The following is a 16,909-nucleotide window of genomic DNA, read 5'->3' as shown; positions in this document are numbered from 1 at the left end:
TATGATAAATAATAAATAAATAAATAAATAAAGACACACATGTCACTGATGCTAATTTATACTTCGTGTTCTCTGTCCTGAGATTCACTAGTTTTATATTCCACTACACTTTTCCATACACATAACACCATTTGAATACAAACCATCAGCCTTGTATAATTCCTTTAATCTATCTAACTGACTCCACACATCCACAAACTGTATATCATTTCTGCTCCAGAACTTATGCATTAACTCACTGATCTTGGCCCTCCTGCTCAACTTGCTTCTATCATACAGTAATGCTTTAATAATTAAAAAATTCTAAAAGGTACAAATTCTGAATGATTGAAGTAGTTACCTTATTACTTATCTATAAAAGGAGAAAACAACGTGAGAATTATACTTGTATTTCCCTACCTGCTGAGTGTTTTCAAGTAAGATTCGTACAACTGTACATAGAAAAAGCTATGAAAAATTGTGGGAAAGTGAATGTGAGAAAGAAGCTAGGTTCAGTCTGTATAGTAATTATCAATTTCAGATTTTTTTACTTGAATATATATGGTGTAAATGGGGTATTATAGGAGTATAGTCTTTACCATAGTTATAATTTAGCAGTTAGAATTTGAAGGAGATACAGAAAGATAGTTTATAATGTAAAATCGGATGTAAGATAAATATGCATATTATCTCCACTGTTTTCATTATCTATATGGATCACATGATGATATTAAAAACTAATATTGAAATTGGAAATGTTTAATTTATCTTTTTGCAAACAGTGCTGTACCCCTAAATAAATAGAGTACAAGTCTTTCATGATTCTTTAACTAAATGAATGCTGTAACAAATTTGGCATAAAATTTAGTAATAAAAAAATGAAAACTGAAAATAAGCAGGAACTGAAAAACATAACTTGCATTCTGAATGGAAAACCTGTAGAACAAGTAAAATATTTCAGTTATTTAATCAGAGAATAACCAAATCAGGCATAATGGGGTACCAGTTGAATCAAATTATAAGGAATTAAGGAGAAATTTGCCAAAACACTAAATTGTCAGTATACAGGACAGTGTTCAAACCATTTTGAAGTTATAGTGATGTGAGAGCTGGGTTAGAAATAAAACTCTTGATAAAAGAATGGAAATCACATATATGAGATTTCTGAGTAAGATTAGGAGAGAGAAGTGATGGCATCAATGGCAGAATCATATTAAAAAATGAAGATATTAGGAAGGAACTTGACTTGTTAGCATTCAGGAATCAGTGAACAGGGATAATTTAAGGTGATATGGTCACTTAAACTGAATGAGAGCGAGCAAAACGTGATGCCACTAATTTTTGTTGTTTGATGCCAGGATTGCAGGAAAAAGACCCAGAGGAAGACCAGTTGCAATAAATATTTATAAATGTGAGTTAATTAAATATTTATCATTGGAAGGTCAAAACTGGTCTGGGTAGTGACCTTTCCCATAATGCATGGCATTATACATATCCATAAGGATATCTGCTTTGCATTATAGGATACTAAGATAGGTGATGTGAAGTCATTAGCTTCTACAGGGTGTCCCAAAATGCACGCAAGAAGTAATTTTGGTAGAAAACACAGGTTTTTAATTAAAAATTGTAATTTCTTATTGATTCATAAAGTATACACTATAGGGTTATGCATGGAATAGCATATCGGGTAAATAGCCTCCACGGCTTTGCTGGCATATACGAACTCTTTTGTCAAAATTTTCCATGACCGTTGTGGCTGAATTTCGTTGATACAGCACTCAATTTCCTCCTTCAAGGCGCGGGTGGTCGTGGGCTTGTTGGCATAAACCTTAGACTTCAAAAAACCCCAAAGAAAAAAGTCCAACGGTGTTAAGTCACATGATCTGGGCGTCCAATTCTGATCACCAAAACGGGAAATGACTCATGCAGTAATTGAATTGTTTCTCGGGCTGTATGACATGTGGCACCGTCTTGTTGAAACCACATGTCGTTCACATCCATATTTGCAATTTAGGCACAAAAAACTGGATTATCATGTCGCGATAGCGAGCACCATTAACTGTTATTGCCTTACCAGCCGCATTTTTGAAGAAGAATGGACCGATGATGCCTCCAGCCCAAAATCTGCACCACAGTGACACGTTGTGGATGCATTTGTTTCTCAACAATCACTCGTGGATTTTCTGAACCCCAAATGCAACAATTTTGTCGATTCACGAAGCCATCAAGATGAAAATGAGCTTCATCGCTGAAGATGATTTTGTTCGAAAAATAAGCATCCACTTGTTGTTGTTCCATAATCCATTCAACGAACTCTCTTCACTGTGTGTGGTCAGTAGGCTTCAGTTCTTGAGTCAATTGAACTTTGTAAGCATAAAGATGCAAATCTTTCGTGAGAATACGCTGTAGAGAGCTTCTCGAATTGCCCAATTCAAGACCACGGTGCCGAATTGATGTTCCTGGACTCTCAGCAACACTCTCACGAACTGCTTCGATGTTTTCTGTTGAATGACTTGTCGAAGGGCCAGAGTGTATACGATCACTAATTGATCCAGTTTCCTTGAATTTTTTAATTAATCTTTTCACAGTTGATGAAGTTAAATCACTATTCCGACCATATTTTGTACGAAAATTGTGAACTGTAGCTGCCAAACCTTCATTATTTTTAAAATATTGCTCAACAATGAAAATGCGTTGTTCTTTTGTGTAGCGCTCCATTTTTAATAACCCCTGAACTGTCAGCTGTCACGCTGTCTTTTTTTCTCGTTGGCAACACTTTACCGCACAAATGGCGCTAAATTTAAATCTTGCATGAATTTTGGGACACCCTTTATATATGAGTTGCCCCAGTCTTGAAAATACTTCAGTCTCACAAACTTTATTTGCTTACAAACTTTAATCCTTGGATAAAGGATTAAACCAAGTATATAATTTCTTGGTATCTTTAATTTATAAATATTTATTATATTACTTTTGAAATTATTATACACTACAACCTTTCATTCTACCTTTTCTAATTTTTTTAATTTTTATCTGCATATGTAAAGCTAAACTGTAAACATTTATTTATATATTATTAAATATAATTAAATTAAATTTTATATATGAATTTTTTTACAATAAGTTTTGTTGTTTTTTTTCTCATTTTAAAACTGCTCAAAAATTGACAGTACAGTATTAAAACCTAACTTAACCAGTACTGCCAGGGGGTCATTAATAAATTTGTCTTATGACATGGGCTTGTTGAAAAAAGTTGAAGAACCTGTGCCCTAGAAGATGGAAATATTAGATATGACAGTATTACTGGTCTGGTTGGTTGACTGTTTAGTGTATCTGCTCTCCAGCCTACAAACTGGGATTCTACTCCTGCCGCAGGCATTGATCTCATATGGTGTGAGATCACCTCCTGTTTATTGGAGTCTTGAAATGGCTTGAAAAAATTCTGTTTAGTTTCTAGAGCAGAGTTTCCAGAACTCTGTAAATATATATATATATATAATAAATCAAAATGGGAGGGAAATCCTTATGTATTATAAGGTTTGTATAAGGTTCATATCCAAATGTATTATAGGTTTATAAATAAACCTTTCATGGGTGTAGCCACATTAAAAAAAAATAATAATAATAAAAATGCAGTGGTAACATGTAAACTTAGCATATACACTTCTTGAGAGTATATATCAGTAAATTGATTATAGTGATTTAATCAAAGAATTCAAAGCAATTTTAATATGTAGATCTGAGTGTTAGCTTAGAAATAAAGCAGTCAGTGAAAGAATAGAGCCCATCTAATATCAGATGTTTATAAAAATTAAGGAATAAACAGAAAGTATTAATGAGAGAATCAAAATGAAGATATTGAAAGGAACTTAACATGGTTTGCATTGATGAATGTGTGAGCAAAACTATTGTAAGGTATTATTGTTACTTAAAAAGAATGGGAGATGAAATGCTAGCAAGACAGCTGTTTGATGCCAGGATGTTTGGAAATATGTCTTGAATTGGACAAAGATATAGGTCGATTGATGCAGTTAATGGTAACTTAGAAGATTTGGTAAAGATATAAATGAATATTAATGAATGATAAAGATTAGTCTCTTCCATTAACTATGTCTTAAACTATGCTACTAATTTTTGATGAATGCCAGAAATTCCTTCTCCTCATATCTGATGCATGTCACATCAGTGAACAGGTCTATCCTATCCTAATTTATGCTCACATGTAGACCTACACATTTAACTGTGTAAGTATTTGGGACCAAAATCCTATGGAATAGGTTGGTTACTCCTTATTCCTGGAGGTGTCCTATGTCTGTAGAAGCGTGTGTTCACAGGGCTGGCCTGCCTGTTCTGGGAGTGGGGGGGGAACCCCTACCTCCATATGAGACTCACCTTTAGTCGAAGGAAACCAGATAAAGGTTCTTCATGTCACTGACAGGAATCGAACTCAGGTCGTTCCAACCAAAGGGCTTCATCTATACTGACTAAACTACGGAGGCTCTAAGTGAACAAATACAAGAATCATTTCCCATGGCTTACAGCTCCTCATGCTACTGGTATGATCTGCTTCACTCCTTTGCAACTATTTCCACCATCAAATTTGTAAATTCTAACACATGCACAGTATTCTCATCCTATTCCTATTCTCATATTTATAGTAATTTATTTTGAGATTGTTGCACACAGTTTTTATCCACGTACTTAATGCTGTCCCATTCACACAAGCTTCTTATCTCCTTTCAAAGCTTTTATTTCTTCGAAATATGATCATGTTTTACATTTGTTTTTCTGCATGGCTTCATAGTTTTTTTTTTTTTTTTTTTTTTACTTTCACCTCTCTTTCTTCAAGCAATCCCCTAATTATAGAATCTGCATCTCCTCTCACTCTTTTCTCCTCTTTAACATCATGTCCTTCTCTCAAGCACACACACACCTTTACATCAAATCCTTTACAGAATATGCCTGGTAATGCAGCTTATAAAAATAACTCAAGTCAGGCTGTGAATGTTCATTTATCATTCTTCATTAATCATACCATGCACTCATTTTATTAAATTTATTTTAGATATATTTAACCAAAGAACTAAACACATGTGCTATGTGTAATAAATAATTACCATATTTTTCCATGTATAAGACAAACCCTACTTTTTCGAACCCAAAATTAAGAAATATTTTAAACATAAAACAGAACACATTTGATATTTTTTTAAACATTCAAAGTATGTTTAGTAATTAGGTAATATTTTTAAGATACATACTAAGAAATTATGCAGCACTATTAGTTCCAGACATATCATTTTCTTCAACCTCTACTGCATCACTGCTGTCTTCTGATTGAGTCACTGTCTATATAGGAGATCATCCTCAGTTCCATCCATGGCATTGTTGATTCCACATTTCTTGAAGGATTTCACAATCACGTCTTGCTTGACTCCATTCCATGAGTTTAGGACCTATTTGCATACCTCAGTAATAGTTGGTTTTTTTCACTCTTCCTGTCGATGTCAAGTTATTACCTGCTTTTTGCATCCATTTATTCCATTCTTTTTTCATCAGAGCTTTGAAGGGCTTGTTGATAGAAATATCTGGTGGCTGTAGCTGTGTTTGCAAATCCACTGCAACCCTTTTTGTCCTTTCTGTTAAATGTGCTTGGAACTGATCAAACATGAGCAGAGCTGTCCTCTTTGAGAGACCTCCAGGTCTTCTGGACCAAATCTTTGCAACCAAATAACCATACTCTCTTCATTCATCCAGCCATTCTCATGAACTTGGACAAGAACGCCAGGTGGTATGCTCTTTAGGATACGTTTTCCTCTTAAAAATGAGCATAAGAGACAGTTTGGTACCATCTGCACAGCATGAACATTCAGCAGTATAGTGTGTCTTTTTATGACCACTTGTTTTGATTGCCACTGTTTTCCCCCCTTTCATATCAACAGTTCTGTTGGAAAACACATCAGAATCGAGAGGTACCTCATCCATGTTTATCTGACTTGGTTCAAAAGCATATTTTTTCTGAAGTTTTATGACATAGGAGTAAAACTGTTGGATTTTATCCTTGTAAGCTGGTGGCATTTTCTGGGCTAACTTGGTTCGTATTCTCATGGCCAACCCTTCTCTCCTCATGAAGTTGAAGTACCATTTTGCCTTTCTTGTGAAATCAACAATGTTCATTTCTCTTTCAACTCTTTTTGCCTCATATTGAATAAGCTTGGTTGACATACATATCCCACTCTGGCACTACTCCATAATCCAAGTCTTAAGCCTCTGCTCCAAGTTTGGTCATTTTGCTGGTTTTCCTCTTAAGACCCTATTCTTTTTTGGCATTTTGAGTAGTTGTTCTTACTATTTTCTCCACTGTCTAATCACACACTCAGTGGGAGGAGGTCCAAACTGTCTCTCTAAAGCTTTATTTCCATGTTCTTTGTGTAATTGATGACTTTAACTTGAATTTTGAAGAATATGACAATAATTTTTTTATTTTCGGACATTTTTTATGGGCTAGTGCTCAAAACATTGTTAATGCATTAATTTACCCCGCCAACGAGTTGCAGATGCATGAATGCTTTCAGAATTCTGATTGGTTTATTCAGAATCAGCCGTTAATGATGTCAATTGACAGAGTTAACAAAGGCCAGTGATTGGTGGAAGCCTGTTCGCGGAGACAAGGTGCCGGCAGTTTTGCCACGGCAACTGTGGGTCTCTCAACCGGTCCTCCCCCCCATGTATAAGACTACGCAATTATGTCTAAAAATTTTAGAAAAAAGTATCATCTTATATACAGAAAAATATGGTATATACTCCAAGCCATTTTCTATGGACTCACTGTTTGGCAAAACACCTAACAACATAACAGTTTATGAAATTATAAAAATGTATTATTAATTTGATACATTTATATGCTTTACTTGAAATTTCTCATAAATTATGCTTAAAAATTATAAATTTTAATATTGATTATGTACTATCTTTTTAGGATGAACTGTTTGAAAGGGCTCGTGGTGAAATTTTAGATGAAATAATCAATCTCAGTCAATTAACACCACAACACTGGTAAGTTTTTGTTATTTATGTGATATGTTGGCTATCAACAATAAATTGCTGGATTAAGTCTGGTTAAATGGATGAACTGTACATATAGACATACATTTGTTTGTTTGTTTTCCCAGTTTATTCAGATTTTCTAGTCTTAACTGTCTGAATTTATCAAAATGTTATCATTTAATGTATATTATATATTTCTGTAAGTTTGAAGTAAACAGCTTGAAAATTAATCATAGTTTCTTCCTAAGTATTTGACCAATGCAACAACATTCAAAAGTTGTTTTAAAATTGAATTTAATTTAGATAATTCTCGCATTTGTTAAAGTTATGAATGCACATCTGTAACCAAAAAAGTGTCTTGTTCATATACAATCTACACTTCAATATGCATATACAATTCATAAACAAACACAACATATCAATGCATTAAGAATGGTTCTTTTCTATTCCTTTAAGTGTGTGAGGCAGAAAAGAAAAAAAAATAGGACTGAGTTAAAACTCAGTCCTAATTAAGGAATAGGCTGGATTAACACTTAAAATACCAGTCATTTGGTATGAAGCAGAATATCTTGTATCTTACCCCCCCCCAAAAAAAAAGAAAGATTTTGTAACAGAAAAACATAAAACAAATCCCCTTGTTGATTATAAGAAAATATTTCTCCTCCTCATCATCAAATTCCTGACATTATATACCATCAGGATATGTAGAGGACATTAGAATAGTACTACACGAAAATGTTATATCTTTACTGACTTCCGATCAATAAATTTCCTCCAAATTAATCTGTTATCTCTCAGGACTACAGTATGTTGTCAGATCTTATATTTTCTTGTCTGAGGTACTAGATTCACTAATTCTGTTGTCTCTTTACATATTTAATTTACCCGCTTTACTAAAAAGTGTGTCTAAATAGTGAAATGTTTTACTTCTTCTATAGGTTCATCCATTCAGGATGCAGTTAATGTTTTCAATCATTCTACCTAGTTTCATACTCTGTTTTTATTGCTTATTTTCAGCAATAAAAAATCACAGAATTAAATTATAGTTATTCATTTGAATTAGGAAATACTGCAGATTTATACTGGATTTATTTAGGTTATCTCATCATCTCCATAAAACAAAGAGGTAATATTAACATCTCCAATTTTGATATCAGGTTTAATGCAATGATCATAATGGGCGATTTTAATTATGTCAATATAGACTGGAATGATGAGATAGCAACTGGAAGTAAAGAAAATGAGTTAAAAGAGAGTAAAATAAGAAAAGGAATTAGCTGGAAAAGCAATCAATGCAGCTTGGGGGATTTTCAAAAACTATCTAATAGATGCAATGTCTAAATGTATTCCAAGGGTGAGAAGGTTAAATAAGGTAGGTGTGAAATGGATGAATAAAGAGATTAAGCATGCGATACATAGAAAAAGGGCATTATGGAGGCAGCATAAGAAAAGTGGAAATAACCAATTCCATGAGGACTATAAAGACCAGGCAAGGCAGGTGACTTGGTTGGTGAGGGTAGCTAAAGAGCGGTATGAATACAAAAAAAATCCTAAGGCGTTGTTCCAATATGTAGCCAGCAAAAGAAAGAATGATTATGGAAGGATGACATTGATTGGAGAAAATGGTATAAAGACAGCTGTTGCAGAAGGTGTGGTAGAGATACTTAATGAGCAGTTCATGAAGGTCTTTCAATCTTGTGAATGTGACTTCTTGGAGAGATTGAGAGCATTTGATGATGGGGAAGAGAGACTGACTGTAAGTGAGCAAGAGGTGTATGGGGAGTTGAGAAAACTAGATGTAAATAAAGCTGTGGGACTTGATAATATATCACCACATATTTTGAAGGAATGTGCCAGGGAGTTGATGCCAGCCTTTATATATTTTTTTAATACATGTCTTGCACTGGGTTAAGTTCCTAAGGAGTGGAAGGAGGACAAGATTGTGCCACTTCATAAAGGAGGTGATAGACCCCAAGCATCAAACTATAGGCCTATCTGTGTGTCAGGTGTTGGAGAAGCTTGTGAGAACTAGGATCCAGAGGGATGAAAACAGTGGTATTATCTTTGATAGACAGCATGGATTTGCTAAAGGGAGGTCATGAGTTCTGGACACAACAGTCCATTGTATAAGGCTTTGATTAGGCCACACATGGACTATTGTGTCCAGAGTTGGTCACCTGGTTTTCAAAAGGATGAAGAGATGTTGGAAAGAGTCCAGAGGCAATTGACCAAAGTAGTTTCTGACCTCTGGAATGTCGAATATGAGGAAAGATTGAGAAGATGCAATTTTCAGAGTCTAGTGGACAGGAGGAAGAGGGGAGATATAGAGACCTACAAGTTGGTAAGGGGTTGTTATAGGATCAGTGCTGGAGAGGTTCTACAGCGGGAGATCAGGGGAGAACCAGAGGTCATCCCTGGAAACTGTATAAAGAGGGTGTGAGTAGGGGAGTGAGAAGCATTTTTTTTTTCATGCAGAGTTGCGAATGATCGGAATGCCTTTCATGAGAGTAATGTCTGCATAGAATTTGAGCGTATTTAAAGCACGGTATGATGAGCTGTGTGTTTGATAAAAAGACTTCCTAGATGAGTCTTCCTCCCCTCCCCCCCATCAACAAAAAAAAGTGTCTGTTTTCCAAGAGTGATTGGATCAGGAGGATGATGATAGTCTCTAGTTATTACATATATTTTATTTCTGAATGCGAGATGGTTTATGGTATCATATACTGCAATTAGATCTACAAAGTCTGCTCCTGTGGCTAGTTTTTGCTCATAGTCATTTTCTATATATTGAGTGAGGTTGAAAATTTGCGATGTATAGCATTTGCCGGTCTAAATCCAGCCTGCTCAGCAATAAGATAGCGTTCGATAACCCTATTCAAAATTAATCGTTCATAGAGTTTAAAGAGGTTGCTGAGTAGTGATATAGGTATAAAATTTTTTTGCTTCAATTGGAAGTTTCCATGGTTTCAGAAAAGCCACCACATTAGGGTTCTGAGGCAAGTGTTGTCTAGATTTAATAACCATTCTTCAGTCTGGATCCAAAATGTTTATGTTCATTGCAGATACCCTCAAGGCCGCCTGCAGATTTTCTACATTTTAATAGGTTTATTGCAGCATTGAGTTCAGTGATCATGAAATCTGAGTTAATCATATTTTGTTCCTCAAGACTTGAGGTTCTAAATATCTTATTTTTGGGTGCTTTTTAGGGAATTTTCTATTGCAGCTGCTGGTGGGCAATTTGATTAGCTGTTACCTGTGGATGCTCATTTGGTTTAGTGAAATCCTTCCTAATTCTGTTGATAAAGTTCTATGCCTTTCTGCTAGTATGAGTTATGTCAAGGGCTTCTCTTGAAGGAATGTCTTTTCTCTGCCATCTTGGAGCATAATTTTTCTCCTGCATGGATAGTCTCCTCTGAGAAGGGGTTGGTGTTGTAAAGTTGTAAATAACAAGCATACCGGGCTTGTATATCATTGGAAAGGCCTGTGGCATCCTTGTGGGAATGTGTTTGGTGGAGATTTTCCTCAGTATTTTTGTGAATTCGGGATGCTCTTGAGGATTTGGAGGGACTGGCCCTGTGGAGCTGTCAAGATCTTGAATGAAACCCTTTCATTAGCTATTTTGAAATTAAATCTGTGAGGGACTGTGTTAGATATAATGGCGAATTGGAGCATTACAAGTCTATGTTGAGTATGTGGAATGGGGTTTAAAACTTTTTTAACACAAGTGTTGGATATTTATGAGCTAACAAATATGAGGTCAGGGTTATAACCTCACTTCTATCTGCTAATGTTGAAAGATGCAGAGAGTTTTGGATTATATATCAGGTTTACAGAGAAGTTTTCAGCCCATTTTTCAACGAATTCTCCATCTTCATTAGACTTTGTGTAATGCCAATTAATACTATGGCTGTTAAAGTCACCTAAAACAATATTAGTCATATACAATATTATTGAGGCTGTTGAGGAAGGAGAAAGCTTCTTCTGGCCATGATATGATTGAGATATTTTTAAATGTGATTGTAATAATCTCAATGTTTCTATTCTTCATTGAGTCAATGGATGATGGAATTAAGTTTTCTTTAGTAAATATTGGACTACCATATTTATCATGGGATATATCTTTGATGAGTTTCATGCCATGGATGTAAGGTCTAGTGGTGCCGTCTCTTTTGTGAGTTTCTTGCAAGCAGAGCACATCACAGTCATTATCTCTGCAAATATTTGCAATGAGATCTTGCTTGACAATGGAGAAACCTTCATTATTAACACCCCAACTGGCCATGACATCTATAGACATCCATCTAAACCTGGATACAAATCTGTAACACCTGTTGAATAACATGGATAAAAAGTGCAATTTGGTCTCACTATTTCATCCACCTCAGCCGGTAGGGAGATTAAATGATATCATTTTCAGACCTGCCCCAGGTCCAAAAATTCCTGCCCTTTAGGGCAGGAATTTGGGAGCATTTTAGTTTGATCACTTGTATTTGGTTGGTAGCAGCTTTAGCTTCCCCTAATGGGCTCAAAGGGTGCAGGAACCAGAACCTAGCTGCTGCGCACTCCAGGAAGACATTAATATCACCAATATGTACAAGCCTCTATCCTCTTTCTGGCCAAACCAGGTACTTTAATCCATAGATTACTCATCATGTAGACAGGAGATTTCCACAGACATGATGAGTACTGGAATAACTTCAGTAATGAGGACTGTGGTATTGCTTTAGTTGAATGCAGAACATTACCTCTAATTAATGTTTAATGCTAAATACAAGGCTAATCTTCTTGAATGGCAGGCAGTCTCAAGTAGAGTGATGTGGGTAAATATCAGAATGGGGAACGACAATGAGACTTATTTGTGCCTATGGTCCCACAAAAGGTTCTACTAAGGTAGAAGTGGAGGAATTTTTTGAGGCTTTAAAGAAAGCAACTGACACAATGAAAAAGGAAAAGTTGGTCCTTGTTATGGATCTAAATAGTAGAGTACGAAATTATTGTGAGACATGCAAAAATATTTTGGGAAAATTTGGAGAAAAGAGCAAAGCTAATAATAATGGCAAATACCTGTTGGATTTCTGCTGAGGACATGGGCTGGTTATTACTAACACTATTTTCCAACATAAAAATTATGCACAAATTCACATGGAGAGAAGAGGCAAGGAATAAGAAAAGTCTCATTGACTATGTTATTGTTGATAGTGATGTTTTCTCCCTGGTGCAGGACACCAGAGTGTACAGAGGATTTGAAATTGGAAGTAATCACTATTTAGTCTTGAGCAGGATAAAATTGAATTTCATATTGGAAAGAATAACATGTACGAAAGTTTTAAAGCGAATAAAAGTTGAGCAGCTCTCAGATGTGAACTACAGACTAAAATACACCAAGATTATTGAAGAAAAAAATGAAAGAGTTTGTGAACAGGAACCAAACTTTGGAGATTCACTGGCAAGCCTTGAAGAAAACCCTGATTGATTCAGCCAGAGAAGCATCTGGTGAAGTTGTCTGCAATGATAGAAAAATCAGAACTCCATGGTGGACACAGGGAGTTAAAGAGACAGTGAAAGAAATGAAGAAAGCATGTCAAACGTTTCTAGCAAATAAGTCAGTGTGTGCTCTTAGAGAATACAGAGACAAATATAAGAAGGCTAAACAGTGTGTAAAACTAGCTAAAGAAGTGTCATGGGAGGACTTTGGCAAGAACATAGAAAATGAATATCAAGAAGGTGGCAAAATATTATGGCGATTGTTGAAGAAGCTTAGAAATGGAGGAAAGAGTGCTGTAAAGTGACTTAGAGAGATGATAAAGGTGACATGAAAACGGGAGAAAAAGATATCCTTGAAGTATAGAGTAATTACTTCGAAAAATCACTAAATGAAACAAGCTGTGATAGCACAGTGGTAAAAAACACTCAACAGGCATACAGTCAGGAACACATATCCATACTTCAAGTAGAAAAAGCCATCAAAAGCCTGAAATGTGGAAAAGCATAAAGAAATACCTCCATACTCCAGCATTTCTGGTCAAATTATATTTGACCAGAAATGCTGGAGTATGGAGGTATAAAAGTCTTACAGTGCATAGTTCAGAATGCCTGACAGAGGGACAAATTCCCAATGATTGGAGTAGAGCTCTCATAGTATCCATATATAAAAAGGGAAATAAAACTGAATATGAGAATTACAGAGGTACCTCCCTACTGAGTGTTCCTGGTAAGATTTAAGCAAGTATACTTGAGAAACTGTTGAGAAGAATTATGGAAGAAAAGCTTGGTGAAGAACAAGCTGGATTCAGGCCAAATAGAGGCTGTCAGGATCAGATCTTCACTTTACGACAAATAATGGAGAAATCATGGGAATATAGCAAAGATCTCTATTTAAGTTTTGTTGATCTAGAAAAGGCATATGACAAGGTGCCAAGAGAGAAGCTAGCTATTCAATATGCTACACTTATATGGTGTCAATGGGGCATTATATTAAGCAATATTTAGTCTTTATTTGAGTTGTAAATCAGCAGTTAGAATTGAAGGTAGTACAAGAAGATGGTTCAATGTTAAATCTGGTGTGAGACAAGGATGTACATTATCCCTTCTGTTATTCATTATCTATATGGATCACATTATGAAGGAAAGTGGTATTAAACATGATATCAAAATTGGAGATGTTAATGTCAGCTCTTTGCTTTATGCAGATCAATCGATTGAATGAAGACGTGCATCAATCGAAAAGTCCCATAGGCCAAAGCCAGATTGTGGGTGTCTAAGGAGAAGAATAGATTTGTTTGCCAATGTTCGAGAACTGCCAATCTCATGATGTTGTCTGGGGGTTCTCGTAACTACGTGCAAGACATATATGGAGACATTTGCGGTTCAATAACTTTGAAAAAAAAGTGCAGGGGCAATTAGAGATATATGGCTCAGAATTTTGTTAAGAAGGCTTGCTATTTTCATCTTGCCTGATCTACTCATGAGAAGTCGAGGAGGAGAGGTGCCCTAAGTCCGGAGGGGGAAGATGGAATCCGTCCACTTGAGGCAGTTTTCCAGTGCGAAGCCAAGGATAATCTGGAGGTCAATCTAAGGAGAAATCTTGCTGTGTGAATCCAAGCCTTACTGCTCCATTCAAATATGTGCATGTCCACCGTCATACGTAGTTTCCTCACCAGTCAAATTCCAGATGCCGGAAGAACCTATTTAGCATCCCGCTAGCTGAAGCGAATCCTAATTGGTGCCCTGAAACTGTTGTAAAGGAAGGGAAAGAAGTAAAAACCTGGAACGGAGAAGAGACCCTCTGAAGCACCGGAAGAAAATAACAAACAAGGAGGGAAGACATATGTATGACAGTCAGAGACCCACGTGAGTCTGTAATGTTCACTTTCTTTATGTGTGTAATTTTAGATAATTCCTCTAAAGAACTGCTCAACTGATTAGTATAAAAAAGGTAGCAATTTTTCTTATATGCATGAGTCACCCATAGATCTGTGCTAAACTGTAAACAAGCCAAACGTGAGCATACTAAATTTCCTTAAGATGAAATTGGGTTAATTTGAAATTCTTTTAATCTTTGTATATGCTGAATTAATTTCTTGTTGAAATATTTATCTTAGAAGGGATGAAAGTATGTCAGTATAATCACCAATCATATTACTAAGTCTTTAAAGTTAATAGTGAGAGCTTAGGAGTTATATGATGTGTGTGTGGTGCATGCTAGAAGATTAATTACTGTTGCTATGCGCACCTAAATAGTTCATTGTTATGTGTGAAGAATTTTTAATAATTGTGAAGTAGAATGTACTAAATTGAGTTAACTGAGAATATATATATATATGAAAGTCCCTTGAATATCTTGCTTGAATACTTGTTTAAGAATAAGGATTTCTTTTGTGAATGAAGCTTTAATTACTTGCACTGTATATAATTCTTTGACCTGTTATTAAATGTTGATTGTTTGTTTTTTTTTATACAATGTTTCTGGCTCAGTTTAATCTTTTGCAATACACTGATCCTAAATAAAATCGGACCTGTAAGGTGGGAACCCAGAAGTTATTAATGATTTAAGAAGCTTAAATAGACAAATTTTGGCCATGACTGCAAACTGCAGCTAAGTTATGATATGAGTAAATTCTTTGATCAGCGAGGGTATTAATGCTTTCTTGTGTCATAAGGGGACCTTCTGAGGCGCAGTCAAAATAATTCAAATAAATATCTAGATATCCCAGAGACGAGGAGGAAAACTTAAAGTAGAACAAAGATAGAATTAGAGATTGATATAAGCATAGTGATAAAAGTATTACAAAGTGATGTTTTAAGGATACTTGGGATAAAGATTGAATAATATAAGCACATAAACACAAGAAAGATATTTAATTAACCAAATATTTCGTTCTGGAAATAGCAGACCATCTTCACTAGCACTGCAAGAACAGTTTTAAAAAAAAATACAAGGTGGAATACTAACAATAGATCATTTAAAAATAGAACAAGCCGGGTGATTTTATATCACTAAGCATTAAACGGAATATTTTTAAGCAGAGACATGATTGAAATAAAGATATTAATTAATAATATTAAATAACATAAAATTAATACGAATTAATGAGTTATCCTGATTAGGCTTTTCCAGATTTTTGATATAGATATACAGTCATTCCGATTCAGGTTAGGACGATGGAGTAAGTCCTCTAAACTTTCTTTGAATAAACATTCAAATTTATAACGGGATCTATGTAAGAGGCGAGTTTTTTGACCAAAGTATGTGGTTAGTTTCAATCCCGTGCTGAGCCAATCCATGTTTTTCAGGTTTGTTGTGATGAATGGAGGATTCATGTTCTTGGATTCTTTTTTTCAAGAGAACTTCCAGTTTGTCAAAATAGGAGAGATCACAGTTGCAGGGAATTTGATAAACTCCAGGAAGAGACATAGTTGAGCGTTTGTCTCTAGGAGAAGGAAAATGGGAAGATAATTTGTTAATAGGTGAATACGTAGCTGTTAAATCATATTTCTTCAGAATTCTTGCGATGGGTTCTGAAATACCAGAGATATATGGAATTAGAACTTGACGTATTGAATCTTTGTTGTTTTGTGGTGGATTATAAGAAATCGAGAAGATATTGAGTACTCTTTTCGGAAAAGCCATTGAGTTTCATGTGTTGTTGGATAGTAGAAAATTCTTTCTGTAGAAAATTTGAAGTAGAACAATTAGTTTTGGCTCTTCTGATTGAACGTTTTATGATTCCTGTTTTTGACAAGGATGATGGGCTGATTCTTTAAGAATATAACACCTGTGAACGTTGGTTTCCTGTAAACAGTAGTTGTAAGAGTATTTGAAGGTGACCGGATGAGGAGAATGTCAAAAAAAAAGATAGCTGGTTGTTTTCTTCCATTTCCATAGTAAATTTTATACGATGATGTAAGGAATTGATACTGTATAAAAAAGAAAGTAAGGAGTCTTTGTTGTGTGGCCATACAGTAAAGATGTGATCTATATATCTTATCCAAAAGGATGGTTGAGGGAAAATAGATGAGAAGAGGACTTTTTCTAGATGTTCTAAATAAAAGTTCGCTAAAGCAGGAGAGAAAGGACTTCCCATGGCCGTTCCTTCTACTTGGCTGTAAAATTTGTTTTGAAATAAGAAATATCCAGAGTGTATTACGAAATCGAATAGTTTTATAGTGTCTTCTGGAAAGATGTCAGCAAGTAATTTTAAAGTCTCCTGGAGAGGTACATTTGTATATAAAGATTCTATATCAAATCTCACCATAAGATCTGTAGGTTGGAATGAGACATTTTTCAATTTTTCTAAGAAATCTGAGGAGTTTTTTAAAAAGGAACTAAAGTTGCCTATGTGAGATTTCAATAATATATCTAGATATTTGTCTATATGGTAAG

General features: G+C 35.2%; 1 protein-coding gene across 3 annotated transcripts in view; it reads left to right on the top strand.

Moving 5' to 3' along the window:
• Opa1 (Opa1 mitochondrial dynamin like GTPase) overlaps positions 1-16,909 on the top strand; it is a 712,584-nt gene that overhangs the window by 450,236 nt on the left and 245,439 nt on the right. For all 3 annotated transcript variants that reach the window (XM_090408405.1, XM_090408403.1, XM_090408406.1), the window contains one exon: positions 6,959-7,035. In XM_090408405.1, coding sequence (XP_090264531.1) covers positions 6,959-7,035 — 77 coding nt within the window. The remainder of the gene's footprint in view (positions 1-6,958; positions 7,036-16,909) is intronic.

This window comes from Typopeltis vanoorti, chromosome 18, assembly GCF_054136105.1.
Source record: "Typopeltis vanoorti isolate ZY-2024b chromosome 18, IOZ_Tvanoo_1.0, whole genome shotgun sequence".
Lineage (NCBI taxonomy): Eukaryota > Metazoa > Arthropoda > Arachnida > Uropygi > Thelyphonidae > Typopeltis > Typopeltis vanoorti.
The sequence above is the reverse complement of the archived record's forward strand: the minus strand, read 5'-3'. Positions and strand labels throughout refer to the sequence as shown.